The sequence below is a fragment of the Lasioglossum baleicum genome, chromosome 4 (genome assembly GCF_051020765.1).
Source record: "Lasioglossum baleicum chromosome 4, iyLasBale1, whole genome shotgun sequence".
In the NCBI taxonomy this organism is placed as follows: domain Eukaryota; kingdom Metazoa; phylum Arthropoda; class Insecta; order Hymenoptera; family Halictidae; genus Lasioglossum; species Lasioglossum baleicum.
The window spans coordinates 4,028,352-4,054,729 of NC_134932.1; the positions used below are offsets into that span (position 1 = coordinate 4,028,352).

At 39.7% G+C, this 26,378-nt stretch overlaps 1 protein-coding gene across 5 annotated transcripts in view; it reads right to left on the reverse strand.

The window, feature by feature from the left end:
- The window catches only part of Cdgapr (GTPase-activating protein CdGAPr), a 38,224-nt gene that overhangs the window by 4,664 nt on the left and 7,182 nt on the right, over window positions 1-26,378 (reverse strand). For 3 of the 5 annotated variants that reach the window (XM_076421347.1, XM_076421346.1, XM_076421348.1), the window contains exons 2-5: window positions 25,671-25,873; window positions 5,750-5,887; window positions 4,386-4,790; window positions 175-505 (exon numbers count right to left, since the gene is read on the reverse strand). In XM_076421347.1, coding sequence (XP_076277462.1) covers window positions 175-505; window positions 4,386-4,790; window positions 5,750-5,887; window positions 25,671-25,739 — 943 coding nt within the window. In that variant the 5' untranslated portion in view covers window positions 25,740-25,873. The other 2 variants (XM_076421350.1, XM_076421349.1) reach the window with 2 other exon arrangements.

Below are 26,378 nucleotides of genomic sequence, written 5' to 3' on the forward strand. Positions count from 1 at the left end.
TTTTATATTCCCAACCAATTTCTCCCTAAATGCATAAAGATCCGCAGTCTATTAATAACATTTGGTGACATTCAGACTGCGGATTTTTATGTAAACTAAAACTTGTCTGCGTCAATTACTATTTGAAAAAAGGATACCAGAACATTGTTAGCAAGGGGAAAGGTATCCACGTACCATCGTGACCCGAATTTAGCAGATGTTCCCCCAAGTCACAACCAAATACGCGCTCCTTCAAGATTCCCGATTGTTTTAACCGTCTTCTAGAGGGTCTATTTAGAATAAACGATCTAAAGAAGGCGATCAGCTTCCCATGCTTCCTGAAGACCGGCTTCACGGGCAGCTTCGACCTGACTGTCGTCGACACTGTCAGATGTCTCGGAACTTTGTCTCCTATCACTGCCACACATTCAGCCGGGAAAAATCCGACTGCGAATCCGTGTTTCCCTCGCCACCACGTGCTTTCCCCTGGGGGAGGCATATCTATTACGGATATCATGTCTCCGACCTGAAAATCAGAAAAATTCTACGTCAGATACAATTTTACTTTGATGCAATTTATTATAGAATGTTGCTCGCCTACGAATAGACTGCGGATTTGACGCATTTAAATATAATATAACAAAAATGAGTGGGTGTAATTTGAAACGGCACAAACATTAGAACAAATTTTTAAATACTGGTGTACTATATTTAGCCAGCTTAAAGTTAGCTGATACAGGGAGTGTAAGAAGTATTCGTACACCCTTTAAAATAGAATAACTTTTTTTATAATTGTACCAGACGACCAGATGATTTTAAAGGGTGTACGAATACTTTTTACGAAAAGAAGAATTTGCGAAAAGAAGAGTTAGGCTCTTTCAGTTGAGACCGCATGGGTCGTTAATGATCGCGAGTATCGGAACCTTATATTGCGACCATTATTGCGACCATGCCTAGCTCGATTACCCATCGCTAGTTGGACTGCCAGGAATTATTGACTGATTTCTTTTAGCCGAACCGATTTAGATGGCAGAGCTAGAAACGCCGGGCGCGATTGAGATACGCAGAAAGCTTATTTATTTACAAGCCTAGTTTCGTCGAAGGAAAACACCTGAAGCACATCCAATGGTCGTAACAGTTATTCATACCGCTCCTGTTGCCCACGCGTTAAACTTCGGAGTGAAATACAGGCTACGGTGAGAGAAAAATACGAATATAGTGGGATAGAATGTGATTGCTAACTAAGCGCGAAAAGAGACCATTAGGTGAGTACCACTGTAATTACACTGTGGACGTTTATGCGCTTCAGATCTGTCGAAATATGCAAATAACACGCGTGAAGTGTGAATATCCGACATGTGAGCGCACGCGGGAATGTGGCAATATATGCAAATAAAACAGCGGATGTGTAAGAAGTGTATTGAAAATTCTATCTGGTTATTAAGATCTTAAGGACATGTTTATCGATGAACGATCGTTTAGAAACGGAAAATTTCAATTGTTGTTTCACGCAGTCGTTTGAAATGAATATTATTAGGCTGGCAACTAACTTCGCGACCTCCACCAAAACTGATCACACACACTTTAAATCAGAATAACTTCTTTATGAATGGGCCGAACGACTTCAATTTCTCTGTAAAGCTAGAAGAATTAGTTTAGCAAATGACGTCTAAGAAATATGTTTGAAAAATGCATTTTGTCAGAACTGTGAAAGACATTTTTAGCTGGGCCAATAACGAAAATTTAAAAGATGTGTTTGGTCAACTCGTATAACTTATATACGCTCCGAAAATTTCATTGAAATTGGTTAATTGGTTTACGAGTTATAAACGATCAAAACTGGTAAAAATTGCAACTTTTCAAGATTTTCGGCCTTACCACTTTCGATCGTTTATAACACGTGAACCAATTAACCAATTTCAATGAAATTTTCAGAGCGTATATAATTTATGCGAGTTGATTAAACACATCTTTTAAATTTTCATTATTGGCCCATCTAAAAAAAAGTCGTAAAAATCAATTTTTACTATTGTTTTTCACCATTCCGACCAAATGCATGTTTGCAACATATTTTCTAGACGTCATTTACTAAACTAATTCTTCTAGCCTTACTGTGAAATTGAAGTCGTTTGGTCGATTCATGAAAAAGTTATTCTGATTTAAAGTGTGTGTAATCGATTTTGCTCCTAACAGTATATATAATTTTTGAACACGAGTATTTTATATCAAATTAATCACAAAATTCAGAGCTTTCCAGTGATATACAGTTCAAAAGGAATGGTCACTGAATGAGGTCGTAATGATACAATAAAAGAATTACGAAACAAAACGTCGTCAATTTAGTTGTCAATCTAATATACTATACTTTATTGTAACACTATTTTAATGTTACGAACACTTCGCCGGCTTTAGTTGTACTGGAATAGTGTTCGTATTATAGCATTATCACGTGGCTACAGATTAATGTGCGTTGCAACCGCATTTGTTGTCATTTCCTGGAGCATTGTTGGTAACGAGTAGGCGAACGCTCAGTAGACGATACAGTATGTTACGAAGTGAATAATATAATCGTGTAATAGTATAATAGTTTATAAACTATTGGGTTGGCAAATAAGTTCGTTCGGTTTTTTACATTGGAATAAATCACAAAAACCGAACGAATTTATTTGCCAACCCAATATATAATAATATCACTCTGTACATTTTCTCTAAATTGGTTCTGTACATGTTCTGCAAAACGTGCATGCAAGAGATATACATAAGATAAATAAAATATGCAAAGGATAATTAATTTACTCATTAGTAGAATAGTCGAATTAACAAAACTAAATGATCTAATTCGTCACAATTCAATCTTTACACACTTTACCTACCGTTGGTTCATGATTGAAATTGCTATTGCCGATGAAGGATCTATTAACCCTTCGAGGACGAATGTCGTCATACTGCCGACATCAGGTCCATCTATTTAATGTTTAAAGTTGCAAACAAATAATTTAATTATTGCAGTAACAAAATATCGGTACACATTCATATCTTTTTCCCAGAACTACAGACTCCTATATAGAAATTAGCTTCCCGATGAATATATTTCGAATATTTTAAAAAATCCTCGCCCTCAAAGGGTTGAAAGATCCTTACCACGAATCATAGACTTTCGAGAATGATGAAACAATCGCCGGTAAATAATGTGTTAACACTTTACCTATTGGAAGTCTATTAGTAGGCTTTTTAATGACTGCACTGCGTTTAAAAATGCTTCGAGTAACGCCATGAGTTCATTGAGGAATTTCAAGATAATTTAACCCTTTGCACTCAGTTGTCACCTACGAGGCACAACAAAAAATTGCTGCACCATTATTCAAAGTATTGTTTACATTATTAAATGTACCGACGTATTGTATGAGGTAGTATACCAATTTCATATCCATAAACTTTTTAAAATCACAGGGAATGGAAATATTCTAGATCCGAAGAAATCCGTAATTTTCCGGATTTCCGGAGCTCCGAGTGCAAAGGGTTAAATACTATTGAAACCGTACAAATTCAATTCATAGATCTCACAGACCCGATCCGTGCACTGGAGGGTTGATTGTAAAACTTTATTGACTTGTGAACAGACTGCGGTTTTTACGCACTTAATGGAAATATGTGTGTTCTGTTGTTTTAAACTGATTCAAATCATTAAGAGAGGAAACCGCAGTCTGGTTACGAATGAAATCGCTGTCACTTTTGAACAATTTCTCATCGAGAAATTCTCGACTGCTGATCTTTGATTTTCGAAAGACTACGTATTAGAGAATCGCTCGTATGTAAAGTGTTAATTTGTTATCTATCGTTGCAGATAAAGATGGTTTTAATATATTAGATGTACAAATAAGTTCGGTGCCTTTACATTCAATTGTGATTGCATTTCAAATAAAAATTTTCTGCCACCGCTTTGGTGTTATAAAGCATCAACCTTACCTACATAAATTTACGCTAATCGGTACAGAACCTCAAAAAACAATACTTTGCACCATAGCGTTTAAGAAACAGCGCATTCGACACTGTATTCTTTTTGAATTTGAGTACTGTAACCTATAAAACATGCAAAAGAAGTGGTTCCAAAGGTTTCGTAGTGGAAATTTCGATCTCAGTGATGGAGAACGCAGTGGAATGCCGAAAAAATTGCAGGGCGAGGTATTAGAGCAATTATCGAATGAAAATCCTTGTCGAACACAACAGAAACTTGCCGAGGAACTTGGTGTAACTCGACAAGCAATTTCCGTTTGCGTGTTCCTTTTTTTTATATATAAATAAAGATCAGAAGTATGCTCAAAAGGCACCGAACTGATTTGCACACCTAATAGAATGGTAAGACCGTGAATTTGGGCAGTATCTCTGTAGAAAGTCTCTTTTCTCACCTGGAAAGATATCTCATCCGGTGCCTGAGCCACGTATGGCCTAACTGCATAAGCTGCGGCCACTGCGGGCGTGTTAATAGGGCATGAATCTGACTCTGGGACGAGGATTCTTCTTCCTCTATTATCTAGTTGCAACCAATTCAATACGGGGCCGCAATTTAGGCCTTCATGATTCAACTGGGAGAACCGATTCAGGTAATCCTTCAGTATATCACAGGTGTTTTTCGACCGAGTGTCTGGAAGCTTGGTCAAGGAGGAGAATTTCCTGTCGAATATACAACGGTGCAGCTGCTTGTCAAACATAACAAAATTATCGTAGGATCGTTGCAGGGTCCAGCATGCGTCCCCGGATGTAACTCTGACCGCGTAGCTGTCGGATTCATTGGTGCCTTCGCTAAGTGAAACCTGCAATTAAACAATTTCCATTGTTTATTTCTCGTCTGACCAAGTCCGATTTCTTAAGAAGTTCAAGCTTATCATTTTATCGAGCTACGGATTTTATGCGCGCGTGTATAAAAGTAGAATGTAAAACAGCAGAAAGGAAAACAAATTTAAGAATATCCATACATTATTCTTAACTGATAAAAATCATTAGAAGAAGAAAGAGAGGGCCTGGTATTTGGAAACATTGCTCCAGAAGTCGTACACGGTTTAATTTTAAACGAATGTAGACAGGGGCGGATTAAGAAAATGTTTAGCTTGGAAGATTGTGCAACAGCTCTGGCTACCGTTAACAGGTATCTTTGCTAAAAAAGAAAAGGTCATTCATTATGTTGTATCTTATTGTCCGCTGGTAAAATAATGGAAGAAATCTAAAAACAAACTGTTAAATCCGAGTGTCCGACTTCGATTTTGATAATTTTTTGTGAGACGACGGTATATGTTTCCCTAATGATGTCTGCAAAATATTAGGTATAGTTACTCAATAGTTTTGAAGATATAAACAATTGAACTTCGAAAATTTGAGCTGCAAATCATAGTATATCAGCAAGGTATGAAACTTTAATTGTTTATATCTTTAAAACTATTTACTAACTAAACCTAATATTTTGCATACATAATTAGGGAAACATGTACCATCGTCCCACAAAAAATTATTATCAAAAGCGAAGTCGGACACTTGGGGTCCTTCCCTTGTAAGTTGCACTCTATGGAATTTTTGATTACTTTTCGTTTCTGGGTACAACTTAATGAGAGTTTTTCTTGAAACTTTCTTTTCTACTTTTCTTGATCCGCCACTGGATATGGAGAGCATAAAACTTTGGAGGTTCTAGCGGTGAAACGGCTCGCGTAAACGGCTCAAGCTGTTTAGGAAGTAGATTGAAAGACTTAACGACGACACGGAATAATGATGTGTAACTGACCTCCAAGGAACTGAGTTCGACGTGCTCGTAATGAAAGTGAGCACACTCGTCCAATTTCGGGAACCGTGCAATGCTGCCCATGTTGCTGCCTGAGCTGACCGGCGTGCTGAAGTCGTCTGTCCGATTACATCCTAATCCCTGTATCAAACGGAAATATTGATCTTCATCAGTTCACGTTATCCCATCAAACATTGAATCTGGTAATCAAACCGATTATTACAGAAATAATCCCTGGAATCGGTTTCACGAAAACGCATTCAAAGAAAAACTCGTTTCCCTTACTAAAGTCGTAAAGGAAGATTACTATTTTCGCTGATCCCAAATTATCGGGGCACTTGTTATTTCGATATTAATCTTAATATGTAAATACAAGCAAAAGCAGAACAGAAATATCAGCAGTAATGAATTTGAACACAATTTCATGGATTTATATCGCAATCGACCGAATCGAACTGGCAGATAAGATGCATTAGATTAGATCGACGCATTTCAAATCCAGACTATTTCCTCGATTTCTCATTCAGCACAAAAGCATGCCTGCCTACAGGATAAACACGCGAATTTATTCCAACGTTATCGCGCCCTGGTTTTTAATAAAACGGTCCATCCGAAGCCTGTGAACGTGTTTACGACTCGCATAAAGAAAGTAGCTCGGAATAAAATTCCATCAAAACGTTTTCCGTACCATTACGCGTTGATTTATCGCCGGACGAAATGTTTACACGTACGAGATCGAGCCCCGTATTTTTAAACCACTCTTTTTACACGGGATACCTCACAGTATACAATCTGGCACCAAATTGATTTCGTTTCTAAAATATCTACGAAACCTTCTAGACTCTTCATGGATAAAAGAGTTCTGAATCACCAACTCGTCGAGATTCGTCAAATTATTGTCCTTTGCATCCGTTTAAGTAGTTATTATCAGTAAATTATGCAAAATAAAAATCGTTTGCATTAAGTGCAAGACGTAGGAACCAAAATAGGAATTTATTTTTCAGTAGAACGTAGTTTCCAATAATTGAGATATTGGAATAAAAAACAGTATCAGTATTCGTCGTATAGTTTTCCTTGCCCAAGTTTATTTTATTCGAGCTCTGATGGTTGCTCGGTCGGTGTCGATAATATTTCCTCGATTTAAAATTCGTCTGGAAGCAAACAATGAAACTGAATCTACCCGTGTGCTTGTTTTCAAGTGTCGAAAGAAAATTCACTAACAGCGAGAAATGGGAGTGGACTCCGAAATTTGAACCGTATCGATGACCCCAATTGTCCCGCGGCATCCTCATTAGCTAAGTCCTCCATACGCGATGATGACGATGATTCATCTGAACCGTCTTCGTTCAATTGCCTTCACAGACTGCAACCATTTTCTGTCAGCTTCGGACGCGACGCAGCGAAACTCGTTTAAAGAGTTCCTTACTTACATAATAAGATCATTCGAATCGCGCTCGGTTTCGCGGTTCTCATTTCTCTTTAACGCTACTAGCCCTGGCAATAATTATTCGATCGAACAAATCTAGTATCTACCATTGTAATAGTTGGACAGTTAGACTGTGGATTTTATACATTTGCGCAGCTGTAATTTGAAATAGAAGGAAGACCAAAAGAATTGGAGAGCGTGCATTGCTTTGGACCTACTAAAATTACCGAAGAAAGGGAGACATTTCCGAGTTGAATTTATTACCAGACAGCGGATCTTTATGCGTTTATAACAAAAATGAGTAGGTGAATTAAAACAGGGAAAACATTCGAAGAATTTGCGAATTCTGTCATATTATTTTCAACGTTCCATCCATGGTGACAGAAAATAAATGTCTATTTCACTCCGGTTTGTTACACTTAGACTGCGGATCTTTATGCAAAATAAAAAATGTTTGCATTGATTGCCAGACACAGAAGCCATATAAAAATTTCATTCTTACACTGGTGGACTTAAACCTTTACAATACCTTCACTGTTTTAAATTGTACGTGCCCATTTTTGTCATAAATGCATAAAATCCGCAGTCTAGTTATAATTCAGGTAAAACATTTTTATTTTGCATAAAGATCCGCTATTACTGTAACTATTACTCTGCACTTTTCGAAAATATCGAACGATCAGAAAATATCCTTAAAAAATCGGTGTCCCGCATCGAGTTCTTACTGATCAAAGAAATGATTGGGCGTCGGTGTTCTGAGCCGCCTGTGCAGAAAATTCGCGGCGAATCCGCCACACAACTGTCTAGCAGTGCTCGCATAAGTAGCAAGCTTACTCATTGACCTTGTCTGCCGAGGCAGCCCGGACATCGTCATCTTCAAGCTGAAAAAGCATACAGAACCGCGCCTTTCAAATATTCTCTCGGCGAATGGCTCCAGCGTGCCTTTCAATCTTTCAGCCCCGAATTGTTTGGCCGACCGATTCCTGGCCTCAAACAGAACTAACGGGTTCACCATTCCGTGAATAATACGCCATTTTTTGCAATTTTCTCGCAACTTGCGCTGCGCGGCCGCAACCGGGTCACTCGAGAGTGTGTGTCTCTCTCTCTCTCTCTCTCTCTCTCTCTCTCTCTCGAAGTCGCGATTATTTAGACACCCGTTACTTTTATTTCACGTTTCCTACGGCCCCGTATCGAATAAATGATACCCATTTATCTTTGCTCGGAAATTAATCGAAGAGCGTTATGCTAACGCTACGAATAATGAACCGGCTAAAAGGACTGGTAACGTGAGCGACTAAACCAGTTGCTAAATGAGTTTGTAATTCCCCGAGCAAACGAACGCGAGTTTCTAACCTGTATGCAGGTTTTCTCTCTGTCTCTCTCTCGCTCTCGCTCTCTCTCTCTCTCTCTCTGCAGGTTTATAGAATAAACGATCCGTAAATTGTAGATTGAAGTAACCATTCTGTGCTAATACTTAATCAACTGCCTCTGCCATCCTCGATCGAATGAAACCAATAACCCAGCGCCAGCCGCCGCGCCGCCGCGCCGCCGAGCTGATTCTTTTAATTGATAAAAGCGTAACAATTCAATATTTTAGTATTACAATTTCTATTTTCATTGATTTTCCATCATGCACATAGCCTGTTTTTATTGTGGCATATTTGTTCGTATGTGTTAGGAACTATTATAGCTGGAAAAATAGTTCGTATTCTAATAGTTTGAATTCTAGATGTTTATACAAATCTTAACATCTTGACAGTTCACTTAAAAACAGTAAAATTAATTTTATGCACTTCGTTGTTTAAAGTCACAGTAGAATGCATAATTTTCGGAGGATCTGTGACTTTCTTTTGCTAACCTGTTTTAATATCTCAAAATTGGGTACGTTGCATTTAATAAAACTATCGAACAAAGAAGATAAGCAACGAAACAAATGCTGGTAGCGAACCTGTTGAAGTACAGTCAAATGTTTCTAGTTAAATGTTAATTCATTAGTCTGTGCGATTGAGTATGAATGTGTCTTGCAATTTTTAAGGATTTTGTTTATTTTAGCGTAGTCCATCGAACCCGGAACGTCAGCGAAGGATTCGGAGTGTATCGGCCGGCCGACATTTAATTCATTTGACGTCGGTAAAGCGTGCAACAATGAATCCATTAAGAAGATGAACGCGTCACTTGTTGGCGATGAATCAGATATATGGGTTTCGTCGCGTCGCGTCGGGAAAAAAAATCGGAAGTCAAGCCCGGTCTTTCAGCCACGTACAAGGGACTTCCTCTTTAACCGTCGGCAGAAGTGGTGGAGTAGGCTTTCAATTATAAGAGCACTATCAATTATCTCGTTTGTCCAACAAGCTTAAGTCTCACTGCCACGAATGCCCCGACCTATGAATACGTCGGCGAATAAAACACGAAAGCCGCTAGTGCTTTTACTACTTTCCCTCCCGGTCCTGTTCCTTGTCCCGGTGCCGCATGCCGATGATTCGTGAACTCTAATTGGACACACCAGGAATCATCGCACGGATTTTCTGGATTATCATCGCAAGTCAACTAAGAACTACATAGTGCTGTCGTCGATATACTTAATTTTTCCACTCTTATAAAAAGAACACATGGCAATTGCATCGATTACCATCGAGATAAACTTTATTTAACCCTTAACACCAACGGCACCTACTATCTACACTCCTTACTATATTATCGTGCGCCCCACGTTTTTCGTTTTAAATCTTACAAGTATTTTCATAGGTAGTTAGTAAATTATTTCATATGTTTTAGTCTGTTTTAAACACGTGGTATATTAAAAATCTTGTTTTATTTAAATATTTATTTTTAATGCGAACGCACATAACCGAGAAACCTAAGTAGATGTTAACTCATCTTCAATTTGACTAAAAAAAAACATCGAAAAATAACCGTTTGCCTTGTTATTTCGTCGATTTTTTTATCACTTTCTCAATTTGACACAGAGGAACAGATTCGGTTCGTGAAGTGAGAAACGCATGAGGGTTAAAGATCAGCTTCCCACCATGAAATGATGTACAATAAACCTGTGGACTGTAATAGCATTTCTCGAGCTTCAAAATAGTAAACCAATAATTGCTCTAACTTCTCAAAAATGTGCCAATTGTTTGGTCCACTTTTGAAGAAGGTTTTCTCTGTTGAAGAGTGAGCGAATACTCGTCTGAGTCACCGTGTATCATGAACGGTGCTCTCACTTTTCGCTGGAAACAGAGTCAGAATGGAATCGCTGTCCGCGCGGTGAGTATCGACGAGCGGGCGAGTAGACGCAACTTGTCTTATTTGGGTCATTGTATTTTTTGGCAACGCCGTGCCGCGCCGCGCCGAAGCAAATATCGCGGCTTCTATATGTATATAAACGAGCACTGTTCTCTACCAGCTGGTTCTGGCAATCGCTCGGAAACGATCGTTCCGCGCTGCCTCCTGGTTTACGCTTCTTTAAGCCCGCTTCGCTGCCAATCCGCTATCGAATTTGTCCACAAATTTCTTGTATACGCGGAACTTGCGCAATGAACCGCAGCGCCGCGTCGTTCTGTCCGCGAACATAATCTGCACCCAACCCCCTCCGCTAGTTTAGTGGAGAAAACAAACAAAAACGCTCCTTCTCCTACTAGTATATGTATATAATAGTTTCGAAGAACCATCGATTTACCCCTACTGCGCTACTCGAAAAGCTTCCGGTCTTCTACTCCAGAACTTAAAGCGTTTTCCATTTTACCACGCGTATATTAACTCGCCGTTTTGTTGTTGTATGCGTCAAATCTTGTAATCGAATTTTAAACTTGTCTTCATAGCCCAACCCTGCACTCGAAGCAATTTTAATTCGAAAATGAAGATATTTCTTTCAACCAATATCATTTTTATTCTATGTAATCTTTTTTACATTGTGCACAGCAAATTTAACCAGTTTTCTCATATAACAGTTGAATATACAATTTATAGGAAACAGACGAATTTATAATAATATTAAAACTGTTTTGAATAATGGTGTGGTAATTTTTACTGGCACCTCAGACTCGTCATTGGAGTGCAAAGGCTTAAAATGCACTAAAAAGGAGAAAATAATTTTTTTCCTGGTACTCTAACAGTGAACAAGGGAAATGACAATTCAGGATATAAAGGGTTGAGAAACGATATCGTCGTATCCTATCTTCTATCCCATATAGTTGGAAACTTTCATTGTCTGCTTATTAGTGCTAATAAAAAACACGAACTTTCCATACGGTACATAACTTTCGTGAAATCCCGAAGCGAAACCGCGAGTACACGTGCAATTGCCATATTCGGGACGAAATCACTGTCTTTTATTTTTTTATCGTGCCATCATCGACGTGGCAACCGATTACGGTTGCATAAAAGTAGTGCGCGCGTGCCCGCGCGGCACTATCGCGGCAAAATTGAAAATCAGCTGGAAGAAATCGCTCGAGCGAATTTTCCGAGGACGACACGGAAACGCGTGCGGACATTAATGCGTTTCGCGATCGATAAACATCGAGGAATTTACAACAGGCGAAAATGTCCGAGCAGCTGCAGTTTCTCCCCGTTAGTAGGTCGACGAACTTTTTGGCAGCGTTTGAGCAAACAGTACGAATGCTGCGGGCGCAGTCTACTTCCACGATCTACGTTTATCCCTCTCGATAGTGAACAGATGCAGCCGAGTGCCACTGCGCGAAACAACGGCTTGCAGAATATCGTTTTCACCCTTTCCTCGGATATACATTGATATAGTCGAGTGATTCGATGTTTATTTGTGAATAAACATATTATTGTACGACATAGCTCAACAGGTTAGTCCTAGGCAGGTTCTAAGCATTTTTAGTCCGTGCATAACATTCGAAGTATGAACAAACGTTTACCCTTGCATTCCACTCACTTTATCATCCCTAATTTATATTTGTTCAGGGACCTTAACTGTTATAACTAGACTGCGGATTTTATGCATTTATGATAGAAATGGGCAAGTACAATTTAAAACAGTGGACATCTTCAAAATATTTAATTAGGATATCAATGTATTAATTTCAGCTTAATAGCATGATTAAAAGAAGAACACAATTTTTATTTGGCTCCTGTGTTCTACAATTAATGTGAACATTTTTCATTTTGCATAAATATCCGCAGTCTATTTATAACAGTTATCAATGAGTGAAATTTATTTCGTTCGCTCATAACAGTTATCAATCATAACGATTCAAATTGTAAATAGACAATAATATACACAGTACCGATGTTAGAACGGTAAACAGTACACAATGCTGAATGTTCATCCAATTTATTCAAATTTCTCAGATTTCAACGCGTTCCGGAATCGTTCATGCATGTTGATCTCTGATTATATTAATTACAACAATACTATACAACGATCGGACGGAAACGAATCCGTGATCGACAGAAAGGAGCACAAAGACAATACGCTTGCAGGAAATATGAAAACGGTTATGCGCAGACAACTTGTTGTCCAGGAGGTGATGATCGATGCATAGTGAAATCTTACGAGGTCGAACCACCGATTCTTCTCGACACGAGAACGGCCGAGCACAAATTAGTTTGAAAATGGCACAGGAACAATCGTCCTCTGCGAGTTCAACTGCTAGAAGCCATGCGAACCGAGGCGAAAAATTGATCCGGCGATAATGTACCGGGGAACTCCGGCAAGTTCTCCAACGATAGGGAAAAAGTTCCGAAGGGAAAAGTTCAAGACAGAAAATTAATAGAAACTTTATTCTACCGTTATGAAATGCAAGTATGCCGCTATTATGCAGAGAGTGTATCGAAAGTTCTGACGCGAGCGGAAAGTCGACGAATATATACTCGTGCAAAATTCAATTTCACAAAAAGCGGAGAAAATTTTATTCACCGGGAAAATTAATCACATTGTTTCTTCGTTCTAATAGAGGAGCTCGAATAGGAGAAATTACAAGTTTAATGTGAACATTATCAAAATCATCAGCGCCGCTAATAATTCGTATACCATTGTTCAAAATATTTGTTGCATTATTAAAATTGTATTCAGTAAATTACTAAACGTATTGCAAATTTTAAGAAACTGCTGAAAGTACTGTACCATGTATTATAGTCAGTTTTATTTGTGTGTGTATATATATATATATCGATCAAATTAAGAAAACCATATAAAATGAAAATATTTCAGAATTAGAATAACTCCGAGTGCAAAGGGTTAATTTCTACTTTTTCAAAAGTTTTCATTTTGCATAAAGACACTTTTGCAGGAAGAGACCGTGTTCCGTTCGAGTATACCACAACTTCCGATAGCACATATATGAGGAACGTAAACATTAGAAACTCTGATATCGAATATCGTTTGAAAAGCAAATTTTAAATGAACTAATTACGTGATACGCTATTCGTAAAATACAAATATTACCGAGATCTACTCATGATTTGTCAGAAAGTCGGCAACACGTTGCACTAATTGTAAGAACCAAGTGTACCGAACGAAAGAAAAGAACAAACTCGCTCGAAGTTTAAAAACGGCAGGAAATGCATGCGAGAATGCGTAAAAGGAGTCGGCACGCCGTGAAATTAAATATTTGACGATCCAGGAGCGAGGAAAGCCGGAGGGACGGAAGATAACAAGGACACGTCGCGCAGGACGAGTCCATTAAGCGCGACCTCGTCGCGGGCATGTAGGTCGCTGGAATAAAGTCGAAATGGGAATAGAAAAACCAGAGGGAAAAGTGGGATAAACAAATGATCCTAATATTCAATCGGTACGAAGCAAGACAGAGAAAACTATAGAGAGATAGAGAGAGGGGAGGGAGAGCGGATAAACTGTTCGAGAATATACAACAAGGCAGAGAGAAAAGATGAAAACAGGGAGGATGCATGTGTTCAGCGGAAAAAACAGTCGCAAAACGCAAAGGGGAATAAACGATAGAGAATTTGGAACACTACCTGAACGCCTCCCAAGAAAATTTCGATAAAACGATACGAGATCCTTAAACACATGAGAGATCCTGGTATGTATCTCGGGTTAGGCTGTTAGCCGAAGGTCTGGGTGATCACGGTGTCTCGGGTGGCGGCTGCGGCTTCGTTTCCCATGGCACGCGCGAACGAGCTCTATTAAGAACAGAGGTTGTTCTCTGGTGTTGTGTAGTGCGGATCTCACGCGAGAAAGGGAGAGGATAGTGTGCGAAGAGAGTGGGCCCCGGTCGAGGGTGAAGCAGCGTCGGGAAGAACTACCTCGAGACGGCTGGAACAGCTGGCACAGCGGCTGACAACGCGACGCATGGCGTCGCGAGAGCCAGGGACGTGAACGACGACAACGGAGGGCGACCAAGGACCCAGACCAAGACGACGATGACGACGACGAGGACGAGGACGAGGACGACGAGACCGTCACACGTCGGGGCACGAGATCGACCACGGGATAACCAAAGGACTCTCGCCGCGATCTCCCACCGATGACGTCGTCCGGGAATGAACGTCGCTGGATTGCGAGGAGGGTGCTGCACCGCGACGCGAGCCAGCCGCCTCTACTCGATGCTACCCGCTCGCTCTCTCGCGCGTATACGGATCCACGCGATCGCGTCTGCTCCACGGAAAACTGGGTCACCAAGTCACTAGCCAGCCTCCGATTCGCTACGCGCAGATATACCCTAGGATCCTTCCGCGACCCTGCTACCCGCCCGAATTCGAGCTGCGCCAGCCTATAACCACGGTAGCCCCCCGCTACAAGGGCCAGCTCGATGTGGTCGCTCCGAAAAATCGATTTTTCTTAACCCCTCGCGCTACAATCTCCGTTACGTTGCAACTTCTATGTCGTTTATCATTTTCCGGATTATCTATCATACATTCGCGTTAATGCCGAAATGTTAACATCGCAGGCGCAGAACTTGATTTTGATGCAAAAGAAAAGGAGAACATCGGAGTTGGCAACGTTCGCGGAAGGTTAGACTGCGTGCCTGTGATACCGAATTAGATTCTTCTTAGATTCTTCTGGTATTTGTAAATAAATGCAGATATACTTGATCTTTTTCCGAAATTGCTGTCTTAGTTGAACATATCCTACAGCGATACACTTAATCTTTTAAGAAGATCTTTCGAGGACTCTGCTGCCGAAAGCAACGTCGCCAGCGAAGGTGTTAAGTAAGTTAATAACCGAGGACTGGAAAAAAGCGAATTTGCTCCGTCGATACGAAAGGAGGCAAGTGGAATATGGGCGTCCATTGTGTCGCTGATGTGAGAAGGCAACTGTCTTCCGCCTTTCGAGGCGGCACCCGCGCGGCAGCACAATAACGCCTGATGGAAATAGTTTCTAGCAAAAACTGGGTCATTCAGGTAACGCATCCAATCAAACAATAATAATGGCAACCTTGAGGGTGGAAACTGGGGCGAAGCCAGCGGCAAACTGAGATTCGGGATACGAAAATTGGAACTCCCCGATACGATATCGCGAAAAACTGAAACGGGAACCACACAATTGTACGAGAATCCTTCCACGCTTTATTTGCTGGCCGTATATGTATTTTTTGACCTTCGTCACCGACGTCGCGCAAAACTGTTTCACCCTTTGTGTCCCGAAACTGTGTCGTTCTTCTCCCTGTTCACTGTCATCTTTATTCTAGATACTTCACAGTTGCAGTAGTAATGCACCGCAGTGCAATGCTTTTAACAAATTACAAATGGGAATCTCCATACGCTAAACACACGTGAATGAACGAGCTCAACACCTTTGCGTAACCGGCAAAATACGTCTAAAGCGACGAGACAATAGGTAATGGCAGCGCGGATAAGAAATCTTAAGGTTACCGAATCGTTTTAACCCGCTGATCCTTAGATTCTCTAATCTCGTTACGTATAGCGGAGCTACTCTATTATTTATGAGGGAATCGGTACAGTGAGGTTCACCTATGACACAACTCCGCGGAATCATGAATTTCTATCGTCTTCGGCAAACAACGTACTATTATTCTCGGAGAACGCTCGCGCAATTCGAACACTTAAGTCAGCGAAGCTGACTGAATGTTATAAAATAAGGAAGTACAAAAAAATAATTTGATTAGCATGAAACGTCCTTGGAACTTCATGAAATAATTTCACAAAAATAAAACAATAGAACATTCTTACGCATATTTATCGATTGGGTTGACAAGAAAGTAATTTCGGTATTTCGGTTCATCAAGCGATGAACTTTAATCAATAAAATATTTCCTTCTGTATTCTTTTTGGCAGAAGATCATCGAACAGGAGCGAAAATATCTTATCCATTAAAGTTCATTGCTTGAATAAAAAAATTGGGCTCTATTTTACCTTAATACGTGTAGTGTTAATGACGTTTAAGGGGGTTTTTTAGTCAAGAACTTTGCAACTGTATGTGTAGTTAGAATTTGAATGATACTGACTTGAAAATATTCTATCATATAGTCGAAATAGTAGAAAATATGTAGAGAACACAGTCGTCCGATTTCTTCACAGAAATTTCCAAAATGACAAAACTTACAAAATGACTCTTCAGACCAGAAGACCTCCTTAATGCTCTGTACATATTAGTATTGACTTCGCCAGCGTTTGCGTGATTCATGCAACACGGGCAAAGTTGCGTTCGCTGTTCTTGTGTCCGGTTTTCACGAGTCACCCTGTATGCAGCCCCATAACGGAGACGCGGGGCGAATGGCGGGGGATTCAATCCGCGAAAGACACGTAGAAACGCAGGCCAACCGCGCCCATCCTCGTTAGAATGACGCCTCGGAAAAACTATATGACGATGCTTCTCGCTTCCGCCCTTTTTTTCGTCGCTGCACTCTCGAATCAATAATCCTGAACAAGGACCAGCCTTCCTTTGACCGTAGGAATTCAAAGGCCGCCCCCTTTTGTCTGCATTCCGTTTCGTGAAAGACTCGACTTGCTTTTTCAGTCCTTCGCGTTTATTGCGTCAGCAGCGGTGCAAATAAATGCGTTTTAATTGTGCTCGTGCTGTACGGGCATTTACAAAAATTCTACTATATCTCGTGGAAAGAGATTATCCTTTGCCGACCGCGAACGTTCATAATAGTTATCGCGCGCGATGATCGTATCTCTTTTCACTTGTAAAGTAATAATTATTGATGAGAAAATTCATTTTGATTGCTTATTTATTGAGTTGTCTACTCTTTCTCGGATGGAGCAAGCCTGTGAAATTCATTGAGAAGGTTTCGTACCACAAAACGAATCAACAGACCATAAGAACAACAAAAAATCTGTTTGTTAACTGTCTTTGATAATTGATTGTCTACCACTTGAGAGTTGTACTATTTAATAATAACTATTACAAATTTCCTTCATCAATAACTGTTATGAGCGATCGAAATGAACTTCTCTCATTGATAGCTGTTATGAGCGGTCGAAACAAATTTATCTCATCGAATAATTGTTCATCAACAACTGTTATAAGTAGACTGCGGATCTTTATGGAAAATAAAAAATGTTTGCATTGATTGCAAGACACAGGAGCCAAATAAAAATTTCATTCTTCTGTTAATTATCTTATTAAGGTGAAACTAATACACAGGTGGTCTTAAATCTTTCTAATACCTCCGCTGTTTTAAATTGTACGTACCCATTTTTGTCATAAATGCATAAAATAATGCATAAAGCCTATCTAATTACTAGAAACACATCTATTTTCGCGCGTGTGTCTAGATTCCCGTTACCCGGCAAGCACACGTGTCATCGGCAATTCATCCCGCCGTATCCGATGTTTTAGCACGTGGTCATAAATTGTCGGCGTGTAGTCAAAAATAAAAATGGCAATTAAATGTTCACGGATGTTTTTCTGTCGGCATTCCCGAAGACTTTCCCGTTTCTTCGTGACGGTAGCCCGCGACCGTTCAAGAAATGTTCTATTTCTGGTTGCGGGCATAAAATTTCGCACGCCATTATTTACGTCTGCTCTTTTCTTCCGATCGGAGCGGCGCGCCGGACCGGACCGCACCGGGGCCGATTGGAATATCCTGTCGAGCGTGAAAACCCATCCCACAATATTTTACCAACGCCAGTATGCTAACAACCGACGGAATAAACGCTCGGAGCAGCGCATCCGCGATTAGAACCAGCTCGGCCGCCCATGGATCTGTTTCGATGGAAAACGATCGTCAATCATTCTATTAATCAATCCGGCGTTGGCTAGAGGTACCAACGAGAAAGCGGTGACTTTCATTTTATTAATCATTCGAGCGGATCGAGTGACACGTTTGCTCGATTTTATGCTTGAAATTATGCATTTAAGAAAGGGAAAGAAACGAAACCGCGGCGCTCGAATTGGTTCGCTGAAAACTGAACGACCAAACGACTCCTGGAAACGGGTCAAATTGATCATATTGTTCGCCGTAAAAACGCCGAAAGGCAGAGACAGTGGAAAGCACGCTTTTTATCAAAATTTCGGGCCCGAAGTGTCACTTGTATTCTGTACCGACGATACTCTTTGATCTCTTGCCACTAACAAGGGAAGGACCCCAAGTGTCCGACTTCGATTTTGATAATTCTTTGCGAGATGTTGGTACAATATAGATCCCTAATTATGTATGCGAAATATTAGGTGTAGTTACGCAATAGTTTTAAAGATATAAACAATTGAACTTCGAAAACTTGAGCTACAAAGCATGGTATGTATATCAACAAGGTATGAAACTTTAATTGTTTATATTTTTAAAACTATTGAGTAACTACACCTAATATTTTGCATACATGATTAGGGATCATCTCACAAAAAATTATCAAAATCGAAGTCGGACACTTGGGGCCCTTCCCTTGTAAGTCGACGTGGAAAATAAAATAGAACTTTGTTATTTGGAATAATTATTTTCGCGAGAAGTTGTTTCTTTAATTGGGACTGTTACCGGGTTGTAGAATGTGCAGTAAAGATTTTAAAATAGAAAGTACAGAGGTTTCTTGAATTTCCTGAGAAGTTTGAATTGATTGCGTTTTACAGTAGAATTAAGATTCAGTATTCTTCTGCCAACCACAGAGTAGTCACTCAGTGGTTAACCATCGAGAGACTATCGATTGACCAATCTCCAAACATCTAGTAATCGTCAACTGACCATTGATTGACCGTCAAGTGACCATAGTATGACCACAGACTGACCATTTCACGACCATTCACTGACTAGTGGATCTACTATACATACATACATACATATTAGTCCTCCTTACACGAGTATGGATTAATAACCGATGTTGATAACTAGACTCCGGATCTTTATGCAAAACGAAACCTTCCCGTATCAATTGCAATAGACAGAAGCCAAATAAAACTTTGTTTCGTTGTTTAACCTTTTCGTCAAGTGGAAAATAATATATCGATGTTCTAAAATATTTTTAATCTTTCTACCTTTTTTCAAACAGCACCCACATAACTTTCTTATAAATGCATAAAATCCGCAACCCAGCAATAATTATGATAAAGGAAAAAAGTACAATATTGCAAACATATTACATATCAACACTAAAACTACCGAGCACTGAAAGCGATTTAAATATTTTAGCTGATAAAAATGACAAGGCTCTATTTATTTAGATTTCGGGCAATTTTTATTGCAATATGCGGTTGAATAAAGAAATTTATCGAGTCACTTTCCATGTAAGCAACGTCATAATTTGAATAATCATAAAATTAAAGATATAAGACCGGTCATTTGACCGGCAATGGTAGGTTTAGTGTTAAGAAGATACTGTCAAGTATACTGAAGTTACAAGAGAAACTAAATTATTTCATACAAGTTTCCAGCTCAGAGATGCTGAGCTTTCCTCGAGACAAACTGATCTAAAACCATTAAAATTCATCTGTAGACGATTAGTTACGAAAGTAACACCGCTTCATCTCGGCGGATCTCTCGTTTCGCAATCGTCGCGTCGTATCGGAGCCTCTTCATTAAGAAATGTAATGGAGGCGGGTCATTAAGGAAGATAGCGTGAATCACGGAGAAATGCGGGAGAATCGCAACGAAAGCAATTTAGCATCGATTGATATGCAGATGCACACAATAGGTATGCCGTTTCCGTTTAACATATTTTGTACAAAATTTCAACACGAACGCGATGCTAGATAGATCTTTTGTTTCTTGTACCGGTAAAATTCCTGACAGGAATACAATATTAAAAGGTATAATATGAGAAGCACGTTTGCAAGATACCAAAAACTATAAAAAAGCTATTAAGGAGCATCCTGTTTATTTGAACTCGTCGCTAATGCGATTCGACCGCTTCTTAAACTTTAAATTATCGGTTCAATCTTCCTTCATCCTCATCCGCATTACCGGATCGCAGTAACAACTTAATCATCTCGTATAATGGTAAATCTTCTGTCTCCGCAAGTGTGTGGGTGTACGCTCACTTTCTTTCACCGACATGCAGTGGTCCGGATCGAGAAATTCAGTGACTTCTGCCTAAAAACGAACTTTCTCGTATCGTTATCTAATCATTGAACATTGCTTACCTCGGAAATGAAGAAAATCGTACAATTTAAAGCAGTGGAGGTATTAAAAAGATTTAAGGACATTAATATATTAGTCTCATCTTAATAGGATAATTAAAAGAAGAATAGAATTTTTATTTGGCTCCTGTGGCCCCTGCAATCAATGCAAACATTTTTTATTTTCCATAAAGATCCGCAGTCTAGTTATGTATAACAAAGTCACTAAATTTCTCGATTCGGACCAGTGTGCGACAGCTCGACGAGTGAATCAAACACTCACAAGAGTAAAATAAGTACAATTACATATGAACCCACCTAAAAGAGCATGTCTCAGCAGAAATACTTCGGAGCAGAAACAATGCTCAAGGAAATTCCTCCCAACTGGTAATAAAGCTCGTGTTTATTAACACGTCGAGTGCCATAGCAGTGCCCGTAAACGTCGCGTAAGATCAAAACAACTCAAAAATACTAGAATAAACCATGTTAAGTATGTTTCTTCTATCGATCGTATTTGCTGTTAATAAATGTTAAATGTTAAATTGCTTCAAAATTGCTTCATAATTAGTAATAAATGACCGAACCGTTGCGTCGAAAGCATTTAACATTTATAAACCATGTTAGTCGTAACAATAATTTTTGTAACATTCTCACACCTCGCAGATGCTAATAAAATTCACTTGACTTGATAGATTGTAGTAAATATATGACCGAGAAGTGGCGTTCCAAGCGTTAATGACCGAATAGCAATTATACAGAAACGCTTTTCTCAAATTATACCGAAATGCTCACGAAGCTTGAAAGGGAAACGTAAGTTAATGAGCGCATAAAAAACCTCGCAATAAATCTTTCGAGAAGAAGAAGAAGAAGAAGAAGAAGAAAGCAAAGTTTGCACGGCAAATTAATGAATTTTCCATTTGCATTCGATGGAACGGGCTCCGGAGCCCATGTCTTAATCGCGAACACGTAAGAAGATTCTAATTAATCGCGCGGTCTGAAAGTGCGTATTTCTCATGGCTCGGATGGAACGCGCTCGTTCATAAGGTCGGCGTGGCGCGCCGCGTCGTGTTTTCTTTCGCGGATGCTCCTTTTTTCATCCATGTCTACTAGCAACGGCATTGAACGCATATGTCGGCTGGTTCTTGCCCGCTTCGCAGAGCCAACACACGTTCTGGACGCCAGTGAAATTCATGAAACGCTCGTTACTAGCTACGTATGATATTTATCCCGACTGGTCTACAAAATTCTTCTTAAATTTATTCACGGCCGAAAGTCTTCTAACCTTTCTGAAATCGCATCACTTTTGGACCCGCAGTGATCAATGTTACACCGAAGTATGATTATTAGATTGCGGATGTTTATGTAAATACATATTTCGATGTGCAAATATTATTTTGCATATTGCATATGTTTTCTACCATGTGCATATGCACATATAATATTTCATTTATATAATTTTGCTATATTTTGCTAAGATTTTTGTTCCACTCTAATATTTTATGCCGAAAATTTGGACAAAATAAAGAGGTTCGACTATTCTTTTCTCTTAACATCTGGAAACAGTAAAATTATTCATTCACAATCTTTAATTTGTTTCTGTAAATAGGTAATTGGAAGATTTTGATCATGAACGATTTTCAGAACATCTTGCAACAGACAAAAGTTGCACAATATTTGACGTTTATAAAAGTACATTTAGAAACTCTTCCAGCCACAATAAAGATGCTACAAACATGGAAAAATTACTAGTAACTTATTGTGTTTCCGTATAAATATTTTTGTATTAGTTCTGATCATATTTTCCGTGCATGTTTTCATATTTTTCGTGCATATTTGCAAATGCCTTTTGCATATTTTATGTGCACGAACGTCCGTAGTCTAATAATTATAATTTTATTAATCAAATTCTTCCGTTACTGAAAGATGGCACGTCTTCTAGAAAGTAGTCGAATAATGACCCCTTGTTTTCTGCTATTTATGTTATTTTCAATTGTCACGCGACAACATCCAGTTGACCCAATAACGGACGATGAACTTATTACGAAACGCTTATTTAGCTGTACCACTCGTTTACGAAGTTCGTGCGGTTGCTTCGAAACTGCACGCGACTGTAGCAATTAAGCCTCTCCCATTATGATGCGTATCTAGTTAGAAGAAAGTTATGTACGTATAACGTTACTGTTAAAAATTGAACATTTCATATGCAACAACCTAATAGGCAGCTTCCGTTGAATTGATCAGTGTTCCCCGAGAGGATGTTGGCTACGCGGCTGCATACAAATGCATTCACATCTGCATACAAGTCGAAAGATGAAAGATTGAAGATGTAGTGCCACATTTTCCAGGGAGAATCCATAATTCCGCGAAAAGTTTTGCAATAGAACATAAATTACTTAAAGAATATTCGATAAAAATAAAAAAAAAATAGTAAGTTCGTGCTGACCAAAGGTCAGAAAACTCGAGTCAGCGCTTGATAGCAAAAATTGCAATAGAGATGTCTCATTTTTGCAAACTTCGTGAAACGCTTTCAGAAAAACATTTTAGAAAGGTTGCATACACCATCCATTTATGTGAAAATGAAATCGATTTTTCGGCCGTCTACATCAGGCGCAGTTAGGTTCGATGCGCAGGAATTCGAGCCTGATCACGAAGGTGTAGCAAAAATGAAATTTCCCGATGGTATCGCGATTACTACGGACACCCCGTATATGTACGACGGTAGCGGCGAAGCCTATCGATTTGCTCTCACGCTAGCGAGATGGACGAACGAGACCAGAGCGAAATAGAAGCAACTTCCGCATTCTCCCGTGAATGCGGCTTTAGCTGCCCCTCCGAAAACCACGCGCAAAGACCGCCGGTTCCTTATCGACTTCGAGAAGAAACGAAAACACGGAAAAACAAGCACGCTTTGTCCCCGCCTTTGGCCACGTGTGAACGTTTTTATTCATGAGGCGTGATCAAAAAGAAACCGGACTCTCTGTCAGTTTCCATGCGAAGCTGTAAGACAATGTTGGGTGTCTTTGTTGACAGCTTATCTGCAGAAACTCTCGATATGTGTTGTAAACAATTTAGCCGAGTCGCGTTCGCGATTTCTCAGAAAGAAGAACAAAGAAAACTGCCGGCTGGATGCGTGTTAGAATCCAGCAAATTCAATTTCTCCGAGGTAAATTCAATTCTGTCCGTTCTTCCAAATTACAGAAAATGATGATGATGACACGGACCGGCAACATTTATGAAACATTTTCTGGAACGAAATGACGATGCGAGTCTGATACATGAAAATGATTATTCCTCGGCAAAAAGAGAAAGTAAACGGTCTCTGGAGAAAGCTAAACGAAGACACAATTTCGAGGATGATTATAAAAGAAAGGGAAAAAAGAAGAAGGATGATGTATGATGCGGTTTCCGACCTACGTCAAGCGAGGGTCACGCAAGTAATTAACAGAAAGGCGGCTGGTACGCTCCAGGGACAAAACGAAAACAAAAACAAAAGGAAGATCAAGGTAAGCGAAGAATGCGATCAACCTGTGCTGCCGAGTATGGAGCGACTGTTTCAACTTTTAATGCACGACAATTGACGAAGTATTCGATGAAATACTTGTTTTTCTATGACTTTGCTTCTTTTTGGTTCTAACAGTTATGGTCCCTGGTAACTTTAAATCAATAACACCAGTCGCAATTAATTATTAGACATATGATCCAGTTGATATGTAATATCAGTTTTAATTAAACGTCGTGCGTAGACGTGGCACGCAACATTGTGCGAAGCGCCGTGCTTTAATTAGCAAGTTCTCATTTTTCACAGGGGAAATTATGCTTGAATGTTCTCGCTTTATACAGTGCTCGCCAAAATCTCGTGAAAACGAAGAGTTGAGATTCCGTTTGATATTAAAAGGTACTCAATTTCTTCTCAAAAAGTGTTTTTGAAATTGGTTTCAACCCTAAAAATTCTGGAAAATTCGAATAGGTATCCTTGCGATTAGGAACGTTTACGTCCATATATGTACACAGTTCCAAGATTGGTCAAATTCGCGTGATCGAGTCTGAGCACCCTTTAATGTGGTTCCTTTGCCAGAAGTATCCCAATTCTGAATTTATCTAATTTGACTTTCACGACGCTGCATTGATTTGATTTGGTCTCTCCCCTTTGAAGAAGCTCGACCTAAATCTGTTAGATCTAGGTTGGCTCCTGTAGAGTTCCTCAGACCTGGTTGATCTAATCAAATCCCCTGAACCTCTTGAGATATAATTCGTATCAAGTGACCCGAAATTGTTACGAATAACCTGTCTTGTCGTTGAATCGCTCCAACTAACACCCTGACCAGGCCTGCTCCTCGTTTGTTCGTTCCAAGTAGATTTTTTTCGTACTTCTAAATACTAAATGGACCAGATTGATATCTTTAGATTTCGAATTGCCCCGATTTGATTAGTTGATTGAAATATTTCGATCTTATTTTAGTACAATTTGAATCAAATCGCCCCAGATTGCTCAAAATCAATTCCGAACCGTGTCTCCCCTTCTTGGATCGATGCTATTCCCGTCTGCCCAGGCTAGATTGATCTCGCAACCCTTCGTTAATGTAATTCGCGTTTCCCATTTCTGCTCTGAATCTAAGTGGATAGGTTGGACCTACATAATCAGTAATAATTCAAACTCTGACGAGCCATTCGTACGAGAACATACTCTTTTCCATGCAAGTCAAATACCGTTGAAATTTCATGTACAATCTCAGCTATCATACATGTAAACCAATTATTAAAACTCTACTTTGCAAGTCTTTTTAAGATCGACGATCAGCGGTCGAGACCTTCTCAATAAATTGTTGAGAGGTGACAAGAATTTCGTTCATAATTCGACAAACTTTTGGAACTCGTAAAGTGTAACAAATTCTTTTAGCAAATGTTCTTGTAGCTTCAGCATGGACAACTAATTTACTATTTACTACAAAAGCGCGTTATCCACGTTCGACGCCGGCGGCAACGATCAGATAATAGCGTGTGTAATGAAATTTGTCCGTACATACATATATCGAGACATTATTGAACTGATAATGGAAGGATTCACTCACTTTTGCAGTCTGTGGCTCGATGTCGGTAAGCCGTTGCGCCCGGGGCCTCTCTTGAGCCGGTCCTGGCATCCTTTGCAGCCTCTCCGTGGACGAGGACGAGGAGGACGAGGATCCAGGCCTTTGGCCTGGTTTGCCACGCGCCAGGATGACGGCAGGATTTTACTTTCCTCTCGATTGAACCATTATTCCTCTTTCGCGTTCTTCTGCGCAAACAATTTGCCATGGTGCTCAGACGTCTTTATCGCCAGTTTTATAACGGCGAAATATTAACTGGCATACTGGCGTATATGTGTGTGTGCGTGTGTTTAAGTATGTGTGTACGGGCGCGTCTATCCGTGAATAGCAAACGATCGTAAATATCGTGCGAATCACTTATGTTCTCCAAGAGCGCTGATTAAAGCGCGGACGAACTGCTTTTATACCGTCGATCCAGTCTCTCTTACCGGATTCAACGGATGTACTATTAAACATCCAAGTTTTAAGTTTCCTACTTAAATCTCTGATTAATGGCACCCGTAATATTTGTAATTTTCTTACCATAAACCTACAATTTTTAATTCGGCTTTCTTTCTGTTCGACATTTCAGTTGGCTGCTCTTTACTTTACCGGACTCAAAGTGTGTGCCTTTCTCCTATAAATTATGATGTATTTGGTATGTAATCCAGTGGATTTGTACACGGGGCGGCTGTAGATCCAAGTTTCGATCCT